General features: G+C 40.4%; 1 protein-coding gene across 2 annotated transcripts in view; it reads right to left on the bottom strand.

Moving 5' to 3' along the window:
• The window catches only part of LOC117475901 (inositol polyphosphate-5-phosphatase A), a 163,768-nt gene extending 153,681 nt beyond the window's left edge, over window positions 1-10,087 (bottom strand). For both annotated transcript variants that reach the window (XM_034122248.1, XM_034122256.1), the window contains exon 1: window positions 9,609-10,087. In XM_034122248.1, the coding sequence (XP_033978139.1) occupies window positions 9,609-9,686 (78 nt within the window). In that variant the 5' untranslated portion in view covers window positions 9,687-10,087. The remainder of the gene's footprint in view (window positions 1-9,608) is intronic.
• Window positions 10,088-18,172: the final 8,085 nt, after the last annotated feature.

Genomic DNA, 18,172 nt, shown 5'->3' with positions numbered 1-18,172 from the left:
ACAACAGGAAAGTCGGTAAATGTCCGGTCATCAGGGAAGCGTTTGGTCACCAGGGAACATAGCTGTGAACATAACTTTTTTGGTTGATTTGGGTGAACTAAACCTTTAAAGGTGGAGCCGAAGTGTATTCCATGGAAACAGAATGTGATCTGATACTGCTGATCAAGCCTAAGTGCTCAACCTACAAACTTGTTAACAGCAGAAGGACATATAATACAGTATCTTATCTCAGCAGCATATCAAATACAAGACAGCTTTTAGTAGAACCAGAGAGAAAGACTAACTGACGTTCTTTGTGTAAATCAAGCAATAATCAATGAACTAATCTGAAATACACTCAACATCCAATAACCACACCTCTTCAATCCTCAAATGCAATGAATGACGAAGCAGCCAGACATGTCAGGACTTGGAGCTAATGTTTGGGAAATACTGATACATAGACAACTCCCTCAAGTAACTTCTCTCTGGGTGTCAACTAACATTCCTCATGTACGGATGTGCAACTGCTGCTGAAGCCTCATGGCCCCCAGGCAGCATGGCTCCAACAGAGACTATCAGTAAGAATCAAATAATATACCTAAATAGTAGTTTAACGTCCTCTTTGTTTTTGCGTCTGACTTTGAAATGCAAATTACTACAGCTATATATTTTACCTCTTGTACTTGAAAGGCCCTGTTAGTCAACTAATTGGTACATTTTGTGCAAGACAACTGTTTTTTTGTCTCTTGGTCATTTTTTATGCCTCATTTCCCAGAAAATTATGAGCACATTGGTGATCAACACAAGACTTAAAGTGGCGTGCTTGTCAGATTTGTTTGTAAAATTTTACAGATCAATCTCATCAATCAAATTGTTTTAAGTAGACTAAGAAAGTCTAATACAGGCCCTTAAATGTGCCTCAAGGACAACAACCAGATATAGAAAACAAGCAGACATAATCATTTGATGCTTCCATTGCATCAGTTTGATTGTTCTATATCTTATGAATGAGTCCTCTTCAGTACGATGGGTGCTGGGTGTCCCCCTCTGGCTTTCCCATCCTGGATATTTATGGCTCTTGGATTGAACCCAAGATTCGCTTGTCGACACTCCCACCCTTATCCCAGTTCCTTATCTGGGCCCAACGGGGCCTGGCTGGTTATTGTCCCGCTCTGCTCACACATAAATTATCAAATCCTCCTGAGCAGGGGTCAATGAACTCTGGAAAAAGTTGGCCGTGTCGACCCACAGTAAAGTCCCTTTCTCATGTTATATGTCTCTAGATTCACATATATGTCTGCGAGTGCGTCATTTCCCCTGAGAGACCCACACTATAAACCTTCCTGGTTCAGTGAGTGACTGCTTATTTTTCCTGAAGGGCTCAACAGCTCGGGCCTGACGGGGAGACCTGACGGGGGGACCTGACGGGGGGAGCTGACTGGGGGGACCTGACGGGGGGACCAGACGGGGGGACCAGACGGGGGGACCAGACGGGGGGACCAGACGGGGGGACCAGACGGGGGGACCAGACGGGGGGACAGATGGTCTTCAGCATCAGCAACATGACCATCTCCACACCTCTGCTAGTTTGGGCCTGAGCAGACTCTTCTGCTGTGTTCTGGGGCATGCTGACCTGACTCAGCACCTGGGAGACACAGCTCATACAAATAGCCACAAAAGCTACAAAACCAAAAAAGGTACATAAAAACAGAGGCCTGAGGATACATTATTATGTATTTATTTCAACAAGGACCATGCATACAAATACATTCATCTCAGAAAAGAGAAGAGATGAATTATGCCAGATTTGAGCTAATAGCTCATTTCCATCTGCAGTCCTTAGGTAGGTACACAACAATCAACAAACACTAAAAACATTGCATAATCTCTATCACACAAACAATTATAAAACATGATTTAAGTACAGGGCAATAAAATAATACATAGTACAGTTAAAATATAATACAGTGAGACTCTTCCTTCAATAATGTATTTTCATGTGTCAGATGCTTCAGGATTGGGTTACCATTAAATAAAGGATAAACTAGAAACATCTGGACTGATGAAACACACAACTGAGGGAACTATGATAACTGCCAGGGATTTATGACATAGTGCATCTGCAGAGGGAATTGAGTTCTGTTGGTAATGTGTGCAATCATATTATCAGCTAAAAACAGCAAGAAGTCCGACATCAGGTTCATCTGATGTAAGGAAAACTCAAACATCTAAAACAAGCTGAAACACATGAACAATGCCAACGACAATCATACATTTTAAACCCCCTTATAGCAAACCAGGCAAGTAATGTGATTCATTTTTGAAGTATTGCCAGATAATAACTCTTTGAACTTAAATTCAAACGAATGAAGGTCCAGTCATTTCAAAGAATGGCACAGCATAATTCATCTTTGCATGTTGAAGGACTGCAACCCTGAAATGACCTAGACATTACCTGGAGCAGCTCTATAGCGCAATTGCCAAAACCTTTAGACCGGCTCTTTAAAAGACTTTACCGCGGCAGCATCTAAGTACAAAGTATGTGCAATGTCTGATTGAATAGAGTTGGTCATTATCCGAAGAATTTCCGGTGAGCAAGTAGGCGTGTTGATGAGGATTCTATCATGTTTGGCGTGAAACCAGAAGAAAACAAACACCAAAGGGTGAAGGAGCAGGGTTGTTTAACACGAAAACGGAAATATGTAAATGGAGGGACAATGAGATTCGGGAAAACCTGTTAGTAAGGGCCGAATACGAAATCCCATGAACATATTCAAGCAATGGCACATTGTTGGTTTATGATCAAATTACAAACCAACTACCCCCACTCTGTTTGCGTCATGTCCTGCCTCCTGCGCACTCTACTCAGACGTCATACCTCCACTAAACCAAACTTCCAGTAAATGTGAACGCGTCTGACACGGACCATCTCCTATTGTGTGCTACATGTATAAAAGGAAAACAATGTGTGGAACACATAGTGTCTGGAGTACATATGAGAAAAAGTATTTCAACACCATCGCAATCGGCTGTGGTAACATCTTTCCAACATGTGGTTCAAATAGTGATGATACAACATGTTATACATATAATGGGCATTATACAGTGCATCATGCAAAATCTACAAACACACCATTAATGCTTAGTGTTTGATCTAAGATTGTAACACTCGTGAGATTGTACCACAGAGGTGTCGTTCTAAAAATGAAAGCCTTTGCTTCAGCTTGTCGATCTAAGGTAAACCTCTAATAATTTTGCAATACTATAAAATGTTATGCCATCTACCGTTTTTACTTTGTTAAACAATCATATATTAAGGGAATATAAAAACGAATTGTGATGTAACCAACTAAAAATGCATGTTTAAATGTGAAATGTGTAACAGTTTTACCGAAATCCAGGCCTACACATAAAATAAGTGTAGAACTTATACTATCCTTCGTAACAATTCATTGTTAGATGTATAATTGTCACTGTAGGAAGCTAGACACTGGGAAAGAATATGTTGTACTTACAATTCTGACTTTTTGTCGCCTGCTGGAGGCGACTTTCAGCCCTTTTACAACATATTTTCCTTTTGAAATACTAATTCTGTGTTATGACAGGACGGGGAAAAAACCGAAATAGCATCATCTGATCTTTCTTTTTATAAACTTTTCCACTCCTGCAGCAACACACTGGAACAGACTTTGGCAGAGGAAGAAACACAAACTCAAGCTGTCAGATGAAGTATTTAGTCACAGTCTCGGCCGTTCAGCTTCTCCTCATAAAACTTGGGCCAAAAAAGCCGGACACAGAGAAGAAACTTGATATTGGAAATAAAGACACCCATTGTTTGTTTCCTCCATGCTAACCACAATGTCTGGTATCACATATTTGCAACATATAAACACATCCTGGATGCTCAATTACATTGTTCAGTTAGGGAATTCACTACCATGTGACTAAAGGCTAAATATAGCCTCTATGCTGGCTTCACATGTTTACAGGGAAAATACAACCGTACTGCTCCTCAATGAGATGCAGAGGAGTACTTTTGGTATAACCTCTCAAATACTTCGCAATCATACACACACACACTGTGAAATGTTCATTGAAAACTAAATAATGGAAGCGGTTATATGCATTGCTTCCAGGTTCGAGGACAATGAGTCAGAAAGGTATTTTTTCCTGCTCTGTGCTATATTTAGTGGTGTAAATATGGCAGCTCTGGGGGTCCGGGCTGTGAAAGCCTGAGCTAATGAGCTGTCAGTGGACAGGAGAAGGAGACACATGATGAAAAATAAGTTGGAAACCCACACTAAGGGACTATTCATATAAATCTATTGCCTCAACATATAGGTATCTTGGCTTGGTCGAAAGAGAGGTGTATGTAATCAAAAACAGTGGTTGTAATCAATGAAAGACACCGGCCAATGACCAGTTTGTATTGAAATGAAAGCACTGGAGAATGAAAGCCAACATTAGGATAATATGCAGATCCCTGGAAAGCAGAGCAAACACATAAGCTTACATTGTTGGGAATAAAAACTGGCAGTAGAGTTGGCGTGTGTCAGATTGTAATCATATTTTCGGCTAATCCAACTGAGCCTTCCATTGGAAAATCTCCCGATTTCAACAAGCCAGATTCAGTTACCACCAGAGATCACACAGTGGTCAAGGACACACAAATCATACCAATATTTATTTGTATACTCCAGACCAATTCAATGCAGAAGTTAACACTGTTTTGTTTTTATGTTGGGTTGATTGATATGAAACTTTACGATATGATCCCTATAATCATCCAAATGAAAACTTGAATCACTAACATTTTGTCAAGAAAAAAGCACTTTTTTAAGGTTGTTTTGCAAAAAGACAAATATTTAATAAGGTGATCAACGCATAAGGACCCCTACATAAATAAAAGGATAAATAACTATCACTGTCCCCAATAAGTAGTCTGTTCTTTATTTTCTACAATTTCAAAATCAGGCTTTATTTTTCACTTTTTTCAACATTCATAGTGAGCAGCCTTTTCCCGTCATATTTTAAAAAATATTTACAATAATCCTAAAACTTCTCCATGATTAACTCGTGTTTTTTATAACAGGGTGTGTCAAAATAACTGCGAATGACTTATTATTTTTGGGTGGTACAATATGTAAAAATAACTGGATTCCAATTCCAGCAACTTCAGTTAAGCATTATGGGCATACCTGCACAGGCTTGTCTGAAATGTACATTCTCAGATGTTCATTTCCAATATATGAGTTGTAAATTGTAGGCTTCACTTAAGAATTTGTATACGTTGTCTTAAGAAATCATTTAAACGTCCAAACTTTCCTTTTAAAGAGTCATTTCCTGTTACTGGTTTGTTGATACAGCAGAGTACCCTGACACTACACCTCCATCCTCTCTCAAAACAAGACCTACACCTCAGGCGTCATGGTGCTGTTATTTGGTGACACCTTAGTCCATCCAGCAGGGTGTCCACCTGAACAAACAAACCGCAGGCCAAAGGAAAACACTCCCTGAACATGTTGCCCACATTCTGCCAAGAGTTTTCACTGAGAGTTCAACTGGGTTGACTAATGTAGAGACTCCATCATCCCCTACAGTGTGCTACAGGTTGGTGCAATTTCAAAGATGTCCTGAATATGGCTGCGCAATTCATTGAAATCGCAATACGGGCTAGTGCAATATTCAAATAGCAGGAAACACACATTTGTTACTGAACTAAGGGTTGTGCTGCTTCATAGATACACTGGCTTACAAATATTATTCTACAGACCAAATCAAATATATTTGTTTGGTAAGAATGCTCATTAAAACAATGATCATAAAATAATAACTTTAAAATGTTTTTTTGCTGAATTAAAAATGTTGGCATCAATAATTATTGATCACCTTTGGTGGTCAGATTTTTTTAAGCAAGGCACATGATCAGGTTGTCAAACATGATAAATTGGTATTGATTAACAAAATGTAGTTCAGTTGAAATTGTCGCCAACATTGAAAAAATACATGAAATGCTATTGTAGCTGTTTATTCTTTTAAATACTTTTCTTCATTTATGTGTGCCTAAAATATTCAAATACAATACATTTGTGGCAGCTTTTCCCCTAGTATCATTTTTAATATATCTTATTTTGAATGATAATGAAGATAATGGTCCAAAATGATTAACCCCTTCAATACTGTGAATCAAGTCGGAATTGCAATATCAGTCGAAATAATCTAAATCAGTATTGTATCCATATCGTGCGGCCGCAGTCCTGACTTATAAAAAGTGATTCACTATGTGCACTTGCATTCTCAATCTCTTTTAGTCTTTTTCTCTGTGATGGCCTTTAGCAGGCAACTGACAACAATTGAAAGTTAAGCAAAATCATTATTAAGCTTCATCTATCTATGGTGAACTGTGTTCTACAGGCTGAACCTGTGGGACTCCCACAGTGCGTTCCCACTGTGTCTCCAGGATGGGAGCGGATAGCAAGTCCAAGCCTGGGGGAGTAAGTATCCTAAGACTTGGGAGGACTTCATGTATACTGATGATAATGCATGTTTAAGCTCCATCTTCACACGCAGGCAGTTTTGCACGTATCTGTTTCAGCACAAAGTCAACATTATTTCATCTGAAGCTCTAGACGTTTCCAATGTTTTTGTGTCCAAGTGACCTATGGGGACAACACATTTTTTAATGAGTTCAGCACTGAGCGAAAGTGCGAGCAGGCATCTCAAACAGACAATGTATGGCTTCCGGGGAATTAAGCAGCGCCAATGTGCGTCCACTATAATTGCTTGTTTTTGCCACAGAATAATATTATAAGTGTACAACAACATCATTGAAAGACCCTACAAGCGAAATTTGGAATCTGCAAGGCTGCATGCTGCTCTATTTAATTAGGTTACCATTAAAAACCTAAGGCCCTGTGTCTTCATAGCCTCTTCTTGTGGCAGAAAGGCACTGGTAAAGCACGGGGCAGAGCCTGCTCCGAGTTTCATCCGACAAGGAGGATAATCCACATCTGACGATAACGTTACTACACTCAGCGGCGGCAACATTCAGGGCCCGCTCAGCCGATCTGCCCAAACAAATGAGTTTTTTTTTTTTTTAAATTGATATTAAACATCTGAGAGACACAAGCTTCTCCTCCAATTTCAGGACATCACCAGCTCTTTTCTGAAAAGTTGAGATGTTTTCCCCTTGAAGTGCTCGGAAGCAGCCACAAGAGAACATGGAGCGCTCAGAAAAAACACGCTGGGTGCAGCATTTCTCCTCGGTGGCCCCATGCAATGGCATACGCTCTCACCTCGTTGCAGTTGAAAAAAGGACGCCGGCACTATTCTGACACAGAACCTAGCCCTGTGTCTAGACTGCCCAAACAACGCACTGAAAGTAAAGTAGCTAACACATAACCCAGCTGTCATCGGGAGGGGGGGGACTTCACTTTAGAAACACAGAGAGAGTTAGCATGAGATACTCAACAAAAAGCAAATAATGGTTTACTCTTGATGGCTGTTTCATAAATGGAATGTTTGCGGTCATAATGAGATTCCCTGAGGATGGCTGAGAGAGCTAACAAACAGAATAAGAGTTGAACCTGAGGAGGACTGTTTGTCTTTCGCATTAAATGTTGTTTAAACAATATCTCATAACTGGAGTCAGAGACAATTATAATTTGCTAAAGGACATTGCTTACTGCAGAAAAGACGATTTCAAAGGATCCGTTTTAATTACAGGCTACATGCGTGTATTTGAAAATCAGAACTATGGATTAGAGATTGTTTTCCGTATGAAAGTAGGGGGGAAAGGCACATTTCACTGCAACAACAGTACTGTGTCAATTATAAATACGTTTTGAATCCACCCGCAGTGTATGTTTGTGGTACAACAGTAGCTACTGAGCTAGCTTCCACTTTCTTGTGAAAGATTAAACATAACTTGACAAAGAAATGAATCTTTAAATAACATATGTGTATGTTGTATTTAATAACAAGCCATGTTATCCCGTTTATACTTAGGTCACCTATACCTTCAAGGGAAAAACTCTGTGTATAATTTACATGAAATGCTTTAATCAATTCTTGCAGAGTAGCTGTCCTTGTTCAAATACACCACAACTGCATGTTGAGGCTGTAAAGAGTGGGTTTACATGTGTAAGAGCTGTGAACGCGGAGTCTGGAGCGGCGTTATTTGATTTGCAATAAGCTAAGTAAACAGCATATTTTCCATTCAGAGATGAAACTCTAGATGATATGGGGATATACCATCAGCCTTAGAAGGCTGGATGCATTTCATATGGGATCTTGAAGGACTCAGGCTCTGCCGTCATGACACAAGACTTATCTACAATGGACCTAATAGCGGAAAAAGCCATAAATAAAGAATTGATAGAACTCATACATACATCATAAGGGATGTCAACACAATACAGACCAAAGATAACTTTATATATGAGCATAAATACGACAAAAACATGCTCTAATGCACATTTTGGCTCCATCTGAGAAGTCTGGTGGAAAAAAAAAAGATCCACAAGACACCAAAAGCGTGCTGCTTTTGAGAGAGAGAGAGAGAGAGGCAGGCTATTAATAGGCTTACTCCAGCGAGGGAGACGCTCTTCCCTCATGTTTTGGATCAGCTCTTCACACGGGTGAAGGGAGGGAGGAAGAGGGGGACTCTGTATTGACAAAATACTGAAAGTGACACAAGAGCGTTTGAACTTGAAGCATTTAATAGTTTAATAACACTTAGTTTCCACTATATTTTAGTATCATTAGGTACCAAGTTACAGCCTGACATAAAAAGCAAGGAGTCCAAATGCATGATAACAACCTGAGATATCATTCAACAACCTGCACAGACACTCCTTAAGAGCCCTGACACACCTATTTTTCCACAGAGTATGCCTTTGCTTTCTTCGGCAAAGCAAAGTGGCTTTATCTAGAGTAAATATTTAATTGTGGTTTGTTCTCATAAAGATGCAAATAGGATGTTGGTGAGTTTATGTACACCGTCTACTTTAGAAAAGACCCTACTAGCCCTGTCATCAACTAACGAAATACAGAGGGTGTCAAACATGAGCTGTGTAGCAGGTAACATCTCCGGTGATGCAGTGAAAAGCAAAAATATTCATTCTAGCAAGCAACCACACATATAAATACACTTATTTTAGACCTTTACAGTGGTGCATTTGGGATTCCTAAGAAAAACTAATTTGACTTACATAAGTTTGGTTTTACTTGCAGATTCACACTAAAAAGGTGGGTGTCCTCTGCATACTAGGTAGGCTATACTGTTACTGCATACCAAATGCAGTAGTGTTTACCTTTGCCCAACATTGGATCATAGAACATTATGACTATACTGCAGCATAAGGCTATGATCAATACTCATGAGAGAAATAATGGGGCATTGCATACCTTTAACACATACACATGTTTATATGGTTGTGTGAGGCCCATGTGTTCGTGCGTGGCGGGTTTATGTTTGGGCTGCCGACCTGACACACACCACGAGTCGTGACCAGTTGAGACATTATTTAAGCATAACATGAAGACGGCCGAATGGAAAAAAAACATAAACACACAACATTGAACAGACAACAGTGAAAGACAACGTGTATCAAGGGAACACTCACATCCTCGAACAATGACCCGACGTTGGCTGTCACCAGCAGTATTCCTGTTCCTTGCGCTGCTGTCAGCTTCCCTGCCATAATGCTCTCTCGCAGGTGGGTCTCGTACAGTAGACTTTATAGGAAAGGAGCGGAGGGAAAAATAAAAACAGAAGCCCGGAGAATGTCTCACAAAACTGGTTATAACGCGGGGAATCTGCTGCTGAAGCCGGGGTTCAGGCGGCTCGGCTGGAGCATATTTTTCAGCAGTGGCCGTGCATCTACTCGGAGTTGCTTTGCAGTGGAAGGTCCGTCGGCGGTTAGCTTCTAATGCTACTTTTTCACCCACAGAGCCATCGTAAAAGTTTCCGTTTTAATCCAGGGCGAGTGCACGAGGGCTCTGGTTCACATCAGCGACGAGTGTTTCCCTTAGCTTTCGTACAGTGTAAAAGTCTCCCTCCGAAAGCAGGACACTCTGCCAGGACCATTGCCTTCACTGTTTGGAGAGGATAGGCTGGAGTCCTTCACTGCTCTGACGTCACTGTGCCAATGGAAACACGGGCTGTCTTAAAGGGCCAGCGCATCGTAAATACAGCAGCTCTGTGACTAACGTCACTGTGTCCATTATCGGACACAACTGGACTGCCCCATGGTGAGCGTTTGTCTTTTTCAGCATGTCCACCGCAGTTTCTGATTGTTTTAAGATTACATAACTGATCAACTATTTCCATTGTTCTTTATAATCTATAAAAACATGTATAGATAAAAGCAGGATATGTAAAGCAATGGGACAAGATGTATGTGAAACATGTTGATTTCCATTATAGTCTGTTTGTAGTGCAAGTATTGACCAATCACATATTTGTGGGATTTGGTTACATGCAGATAAACAGTCGTTGTTAGGAGTAAATGAAGAATTTGCCAAAATGCAACCAATCTTCTATTTCTCTGACCAAGACTAAGCTTTTTTTCAGCAATAAGGTAAACTGAATGGAAGGTGTACTTGCATTAGACGTCATATCTCCAAGTATATTTGTGGACCCTGGCGCCAGGATTTGTTGACTGAATGTTTTTAATGAAAGAAAATTGATTGGATTTTATCCAAGCAGCAACCTCCTAAAAATGTAGTTAATGGAACAGCCATTTGAGACTAACTACAAAAGGAAGCCATATATTGTACACCTTTTTTAGTTTCCATTTTTCATTGGGTGTATTTTCATACTTTTGTTTTATATTACATTTACACATCTTATGGCTATGGTCAGTTTGAGTGGTGGTAGGTGGGTGTCATCTCATGTTTCTTATCTCCCTGCTGCGTGTGGATTGTTCAAATCAATTGGCAAAATGGATCAACCACAAAAAGCAAGCGAGCTAAGAAACTGAACAAAATGACGAGTTCTGGAAATCTGATGGCTACACTAGAGCTACCATAATATTGGAAGAGACTAAATTGTTGACTGACAAATAGCTGATAAGGTCTGAGATTGTTGCCCTGAGTTTTACATGTTTATTGCATGGCTTGGTGAGTGCTTTGCATGAAATATAGCTTTCAATGAAGCTTCAGGGTTCACAGACATGATCAAATGCAGCTGGCTGTCAGTGCAGGCATGCAGTTCACATGAACGCACATGAATTCAGGCCTGAAGTCTGGTTACCAACGTGAACCAGGTGAAACTAAGAAAGGGGCCAATAACAAAAGATTATTGCGCAGACTGATCCAAACAAAAACAGCCCAACTTGACCATTCAACACCAACAACATTTAACCTCAGACTGTGTGCTGGACAAAAACTACAGTAGTGATTCATGACCGAGAGTAGGAAAGACTCAAACACAGGTTTATATATTGACACATTCAGCAAAAGCAAATGTCTTTGCAGTCTTTGCAGTGTTTTTAAGTGTTCACAGGAAATGTGGCAGTGTGATCTTTTTATCTGTCTAGATGTTCTTCATCAGCCATTTCACACCAGGCATGTTATGTGTGATTGAGCATGTGGGCTCTGAGGGTGACTGCACTAAACCTGTAAATCTGTGAGGTGAAAACGCCTTTAATGATATGTAGCCTGAAAATGTTGGGCTCAGCAGAACTAGAAACTCTATAAAATATGTAATTATTGACAAAGAGTAATTTATTCATTGCAATTGTAAAAAAAAAATGCAGTGTAATGAATCTTCAAAATGTGCATTACACCTCGGAGAGACCAGAATGCTGCCTAGGAATACTTGTTTGTTATTGATTGATTGTTAAATGGCTACGTTTTCTAACAGCTTGTCCAGTAGCTGCAAACAAACCCATGGAGTGTAAATAAAATCTGTTTTAAGGCATTCAAATCTGCAATCAAAATAAGTGTAAAAACAAAATGGTGTAATTATATATGTATGAGCATTATCATATCTTTCTTCATTCTAGCCTTGACAAAAGCCTCCAGTGCATACTAAGAAGAGATGGCTCTCACACTAATCCATGTAACTTGGCTTAATCAGCAGTTGGCAGGCAGCTTAAATGGCCCTAACGTGACACACATTTTCCAACATGTTGTGCTCCAGAAGTTATAAGAAGCATAATTGCCCTTCCATTGGGTGTGCGATCCTTGCATAGACCTAGAAACTCTTAGCCAAAAGTGGACACGCAATCTTTGATCTAAAGATTTCCTATTTGGGTTCTGGCGGGAAGATTTGGGAGAATTTCCATTAAAAGACTGGAAACCAAATCAGTGTGCATGTCTAGGTTTGGCCGAGGGTGTTCAGAGAGACAGCCAACTGAGCCAAGTACATGAGTAATGGATAATTGTGAATGAGAATAGATTACATATGCCGTTTCCTTGCAACATATTGCTCATTCAGCATTAGCTCACCTGTTTACTGGCCCCTGGCTTAGATCTGAGCTGGAAAACACATGAACATGTTTTGTTGATTGCTTACTGAAGAGTACACCTGATTGTTGTTTTGTTCTCTACAATGTGGGGTGATGTGCACATGTTTGAATGCAGTGGGCTGAAATAGTGGGAAGAAAAGTGATCAGTCATGTTGTTTCCTGTCACCTTTTAGCTTCTGAAACCCAGCATCTGGCAGAAACACAGCGTGACTCTTCTGCATTAGCCCCAGACCATATTGTATTATTTATAGACGTGCTTTTCACGCGGCATGATGTGATTTCCCGTGATGATTTTCAACAGAGCTGGGGACCAAAAATAACCCACTTTAGTCAAAGGTAGTTTGAGGTCAGCAGCATGGATCACAGCGCAATCAGCTTCTGTTACTAAGTGAACAGATGGGGATACAGAATCAGAGAGAGAGATCACTTTATTAAGGTTATATACAATTCTTATTACACAGATTAGTTGAATACTTGATTCTGATTGGTCAATTTGAACATTTCAGAGGTTGTTAATACTCGCTAACAGACCAATGCTAAGGAGAACATGACAGAAGTTAAGGATGATCAAGGGACTATGTGCAGTCATATCACTCCGCAGATAGAAGACTGTCGATTAAACATCAACTGGACAACAAACATTAGTATTTTGTCCATCAGAAAACAACATGGAATACTTTTGGAATATTTATTTTTATTTTTGTCGAAAGCCCAAAACTTTGGATTCATGTTGGCTAAACTGTCCCCAGTTAAGAAAAGAACAAGAGAACAAGAGAAGGAAAGAGACAGACAGCTAGACGTCAGAGAAATTAACAGAAGAAGACATACAGGAAGTAAACACTAAAGGGAACAGCAGAAGAAGACATACATGAAGTAAACACTAACAGGAACACGGTATGGGCTCTGGCAGTGTTTAAGGACTTGTTAGTAGAAAATATAATGTGAAAAGACTTGGACAGTAACAGAAAACCTCGACCAGTTTGCCGTAATTTTCAGTTACGTTGCTGTTGCTGCAGTTCCAGCTGTTGGTATGCATTGGAACAAACTATTTTTTCTTAGCCGAAGCAATACGATAATTTTTCAATTCAATCATTTTCAATTAACATTGAGTGAAATTGCCAGTTCATTAAGTATGTGGCTGTATAATAAGCGGGATAAGGTACAACGAGGTGGTCATTAAGGAAAAAGGAATACCAGACAGACTAACATCTGCTTTTGTCATCAATGGGAAAGATAACATTTTGTATTCAACCCGGTAAAAAATTGGCACCTTGCACGGAATATTTACTTTTTGTCCTTTTTCCGGAACTAAGCTATGCTACGTAAGTGCAGTGAAAATATAACAAATAAAACAATCAGATTGGATTTTTGAGGGGGCTTTCAACATACAAAAAATCAATCACCAATGCACTCTTCTCAAAGCTACAAGAATCCATTGAAATATACAGTCGTTTTACCTTGCTGATCATCTTAAAACATACTTTTAAAAAACAAATTATCGAGTTAGATGTAAAAAAACAAACTGCTGTTTTATTCTCTCTTTTGCTGCCAGACAGAATCAGCCATTTTTTCGTTGATCATTGTAAAACAGCCAGAAATAACTGTCTTTGTCTTTCAATTCCTTCATCAATTACTAACTGCTTTGAGAGTTTAAAAAATAACTGAAAAAGTAAAAGACATAAATGAAACTTTACAATTACACGTTTCCCGAGGCAGGTTACTAACATCTCGGGACATACAAAAAAAGAAAATACTGGCAGTTGGAAAGGAATCTATAGCCTATTTAAGCAAGTTTTCCCCTTACTTAAAATCCTGCATATACATTGTCATTATGCTCATTATGATAGGAAAACCATATATGTCGCCACAGTCAGTGAGCATGCAGTGCAGAGATTGAAATGGCTGAAGGATGGATCATGTAGCTATGATGTTAACAGCAACAGATTAGTGAGTGTGCCTATTGTGTGTGTTGTGGGAGGGAGGGGGGGCATGGACATGGCTCACTAAGAGTCTTTGAAGAGAGCTGAGAGATTATTGCCAAAATGAGAGTGCTCACAGCTGTGTCTGGCATGGTGTGTGTGTGTGTGTGTGTGTGTGTGTGTGTGTGTGTGTGTGTGTGTGTGTGTGTGTGTGTGTGTGTGTGTGTGTGTGTGTGTGTGTGTGGTGTGTGTGTGTGTGTGTGTGTGTGTGTGTGTGTGTGTGTGTGTCTGTGTCTGTGTCTGTGTCTGTGTGTGTGTGTGTGTGTGTGTGTGTCTGTGTCTGTGTCTGTGTCTGTGTGTGTCTGTGTCTGTGTCTGTGTCTGTGTGTGTCTTTGTGACTCCTAGAATGAGATTGTGTATATTCATTTCCATGTAGCCATGATCTGTGTGTGTGAACATGGTATTCTACAGAACTATAATCAGTCATTCACACGAAGAGGATAATGATAACATTCAAAGGATATGTGCCAGTGCTATTGTGTGTGTGTATTATGGTGTGTGTACATGGACACCACTTTAATTAGCAAACGGATAAGACCACCCTTGAAAACAATCCAAACTAGATGATATCTCTCTGATTCTCGTCACTATCCCAGTAAACCCAGCTCCATTAGAGCTATGTAAACAGTGTGGACTGTTCTAGACCATTCTCAGTTCTGACTGACTAGTGTTTATCATAAAGTTAACATTGTGTTACCGTATATGCTTACAGTAAGTCATGCTGGGCTTGGATAACTGAGAGTTAATAGGTTTGCTCATGATGTGGCCGAGAGAAGCTAAAAAAGAAAAACCATTAGCGGTGTCCTTAATAGGCAGAAGAGAGATGGAGAGGAGGGACGGAGGAAGAGGAAGACAGAGGAGTGAGGGGAGGAAGAGGAAGATGGCGCCTTGTTACAATAAGTGCTAAGTGTGCACAGCAGGAAGAAGCAAATGCACTAATGTATTTCGGAGAATGCAAAAACTTGGTAAATAAAGGAAAGTGGCACAGTGAAATTAGACCTGAATGTCATCGACTGAGTTTCAAGAAAGCCTGCAAAAGAAAACGCTGATAAAGCCTGTTTGTATCCACTTACGTTACGCGATTATATTATTATTATAAGGTTCCCAGAGTTAAGCCATAGGTGGCGCCAACTCTGGAGTCTGAAAACCACTGTTCCGCTACAGAAGGAGAGGGTGCAACAAGAGCGTCAGTCAAACGGTAAAAACATGGTAGAGAACTGGATGGAAATAAGACATTTGGCTATTTTTCATGTGTATCGCTACTTTCCGCCTCTTCGGCCCAAAGCTGCATTCACATGATACGTGGTAAACAGGTCTGCGCTAATGTTGCCATTGTGTTTCTATGGAGAGACCGGTGCCGCCCAACTAGCCAAAAGCTCTAACCTCTGTGTCGCTGAAATTGTTTGATTTAATCGTTTATTTGGCAGGGACAATGCACAGTAATGAACACTTAAAACATTCAAATGTGTCAACAGTGCCAGATTTAGCTTTGAGCTACTTTCCATCCGCAGTCCCTCACATTAAACATTTAAGAAAATTACATTTTACAAACATGGCAAAAACAAAATACATGATATGCAAAAAGTGCAAAAGATCAAGAGCAGCATACACAAGTATTTACCACATGGCAGTACAATGTAGCAGCTACGACATAATGTGCAAGAGAAGATCAAAGTGCTACATAAAGTGCAAGAGGAGATGTATAAAAGTGCATTTAGCGGTGATTGCACGTCTGTTTGTCTCTTAACCATTCTCTGAGTTGACCTTTGAAGCTATTGAGAGTGAAACAATCCCGTATCTCAGTTGGGAGGCTGTTCCACAAAGAGCTGCCTTTAATGGAGAGGACATTTTGTCCAAAAGTGGTCCGTCTACGGTGGACTTCACAGTCTCCTCTGGTTTCTGACCTAGTGCAGCGTCCAGTGTTTTTCAAGGATGGTACAGTGGTGGTATGAATTTGGCTTTCTGTCAAAAACCTTGATAGCTCTCTTGTACAGCTGTTCTATGGGTTTCAGGTTTGTGGCACAAGCAAACGACCAGTTTGTCAAACAGTATTCAATATGGGATAGAATCATACAGTGGAGGTATGACTTTGCAGCATTGACAGTTAAGAAAGGTCTGATTTGTTTAAAATGTTGCAAGTTGAATTTAATAGTATTTGATACTTTCTTAATATGTTTCTTAAAAGTCAAGTTTGAGTCCAGTATGACTCCAAGATACTTGAAGTGGGGGACTAGTTCTGTTTCTGCTCCGTTTAAAAACATATTGGATCCTTCGATTTTGACTGGTCGTTTACTGAACATCATGCATACTGTTTTTTTTGCATTTAACGGTAAGCAAATGTTGTTCAGCCAGTGTTGAACCTTGTCCAAAGCATTTGAGAGACAGGATGTGATTATTTCAGTATTTCTCCCGTGTACAAAGATGACCGCATCATCGGCATACATTTGCACATTCAACTCCGGACATACATTAGGCAAGTCATTAATGTACAGTGAAAACATTAAGGGTCCAAGAATGGAACCTTGTGGAACCCCAACAGGGTTCACAAGGTAGGGGGATTTGGCTCCGTTGACCAAAACACACTGTTTTCTGTTCGGTAAGTAAGACTCAACCCACTATATTGAATCTGCCGAAAAATTGAAATACGTCAGCTTTGTAAGGAGCACTTGGTGGTCAACAGTGTCAAAAGCCTTCCTGAGATCAAGGAAGACAGCACTTACATATGGGCTCGTGTCCAACATACATTTAACCTTTTCCACAAAGACACAGTTAGCTGTCTCAGTGGAGTGGTGAGCACGGAAACCAAACTGTATTGGGTGGAGTGGAGCTAAGGCCTAGGCTCCACGGGAACGAAAACGGGTTGAATCCGCATATTTCTCATGCATATAGCCCTTTAAGCTAGACGACGCCGTAACGGAAACGTAGAAACAGACCCTGCAAACGACAACGGGTCCAAAGGTGGATAGATCTGGGAACGGAGCGCTCTGGGGGGTCCAACGGGGCCGTGTGGTAGCCTATACGGTCATCCGTTTCTGATAATGACGACGCAATAGCCCTGCCTCTCCCCACCTCTGCTGCTCACCCCCGCAAAAGTACACTGCACACTGAATTCAGATTATTTATCTTTATCTCGATATGGACATAAACGCGAGTGAAGTCTAATCTGACAGGACAGAGACACGCAGCTCCTCCCGCTGTGATGCAGCGGGAGCAAAACACACACTTCAAGTCAGATAATCACCCTTAGCTATTTTAATTACCTCTCAAACTACCTAAACTAGTTATAAATATGTTTATTTTTACTGTCGAGTCATCATTACAGGATCAGCTGCTGCATGAGACAGACACTGACGCTGTCAGAAGAGAGGAAAGAGACAGCCTCCGTGTATTTTATGATTATATATCATTATATCGTCGTTATTCATTTGTTTTAAAGCTCAATAAATAACAAAGAAGACCTTTGACCGGCACTTTTATAATTTTGTCCGGAAGATTTAAACTTTAACACACGTTGACCGGCGAAAAACTCTGCCCGGATCCCTCGGCCCCCACCGCGGAGAATAAACAGAAGTGCAGCCATGACAACCATTCTTCTTCGCTGCTTTTGTGGAGGAAGTTGCTGCTTTTGTGGAGGAAGTTACAGCGCCACGTACAGGCTCGGCATATGTACTGCAGCTTTTCCAGCGGTTGGATGTAAACGGAGCCGTCTCGTGGAGCTTGACACAATCCGGTGTA

This window comes from Trematomus bernacchii, unplaced genomic scaffold, assembly GCF_902827165.1.
Source record: "Trematomus bernacchii unplaced genomic scaffold, fTreBer1.1, whole genome shotgun sequence".
Lineage (NCBI taxonomy): Eukaryota > Metazoa > Chordata > Actinopteri > Perciformes > Nototheniidae > Trematomus > Trematomus bernacchii.
This window is presented reverse-complemented; position numbering and strand designations above follow the sequence as displayed.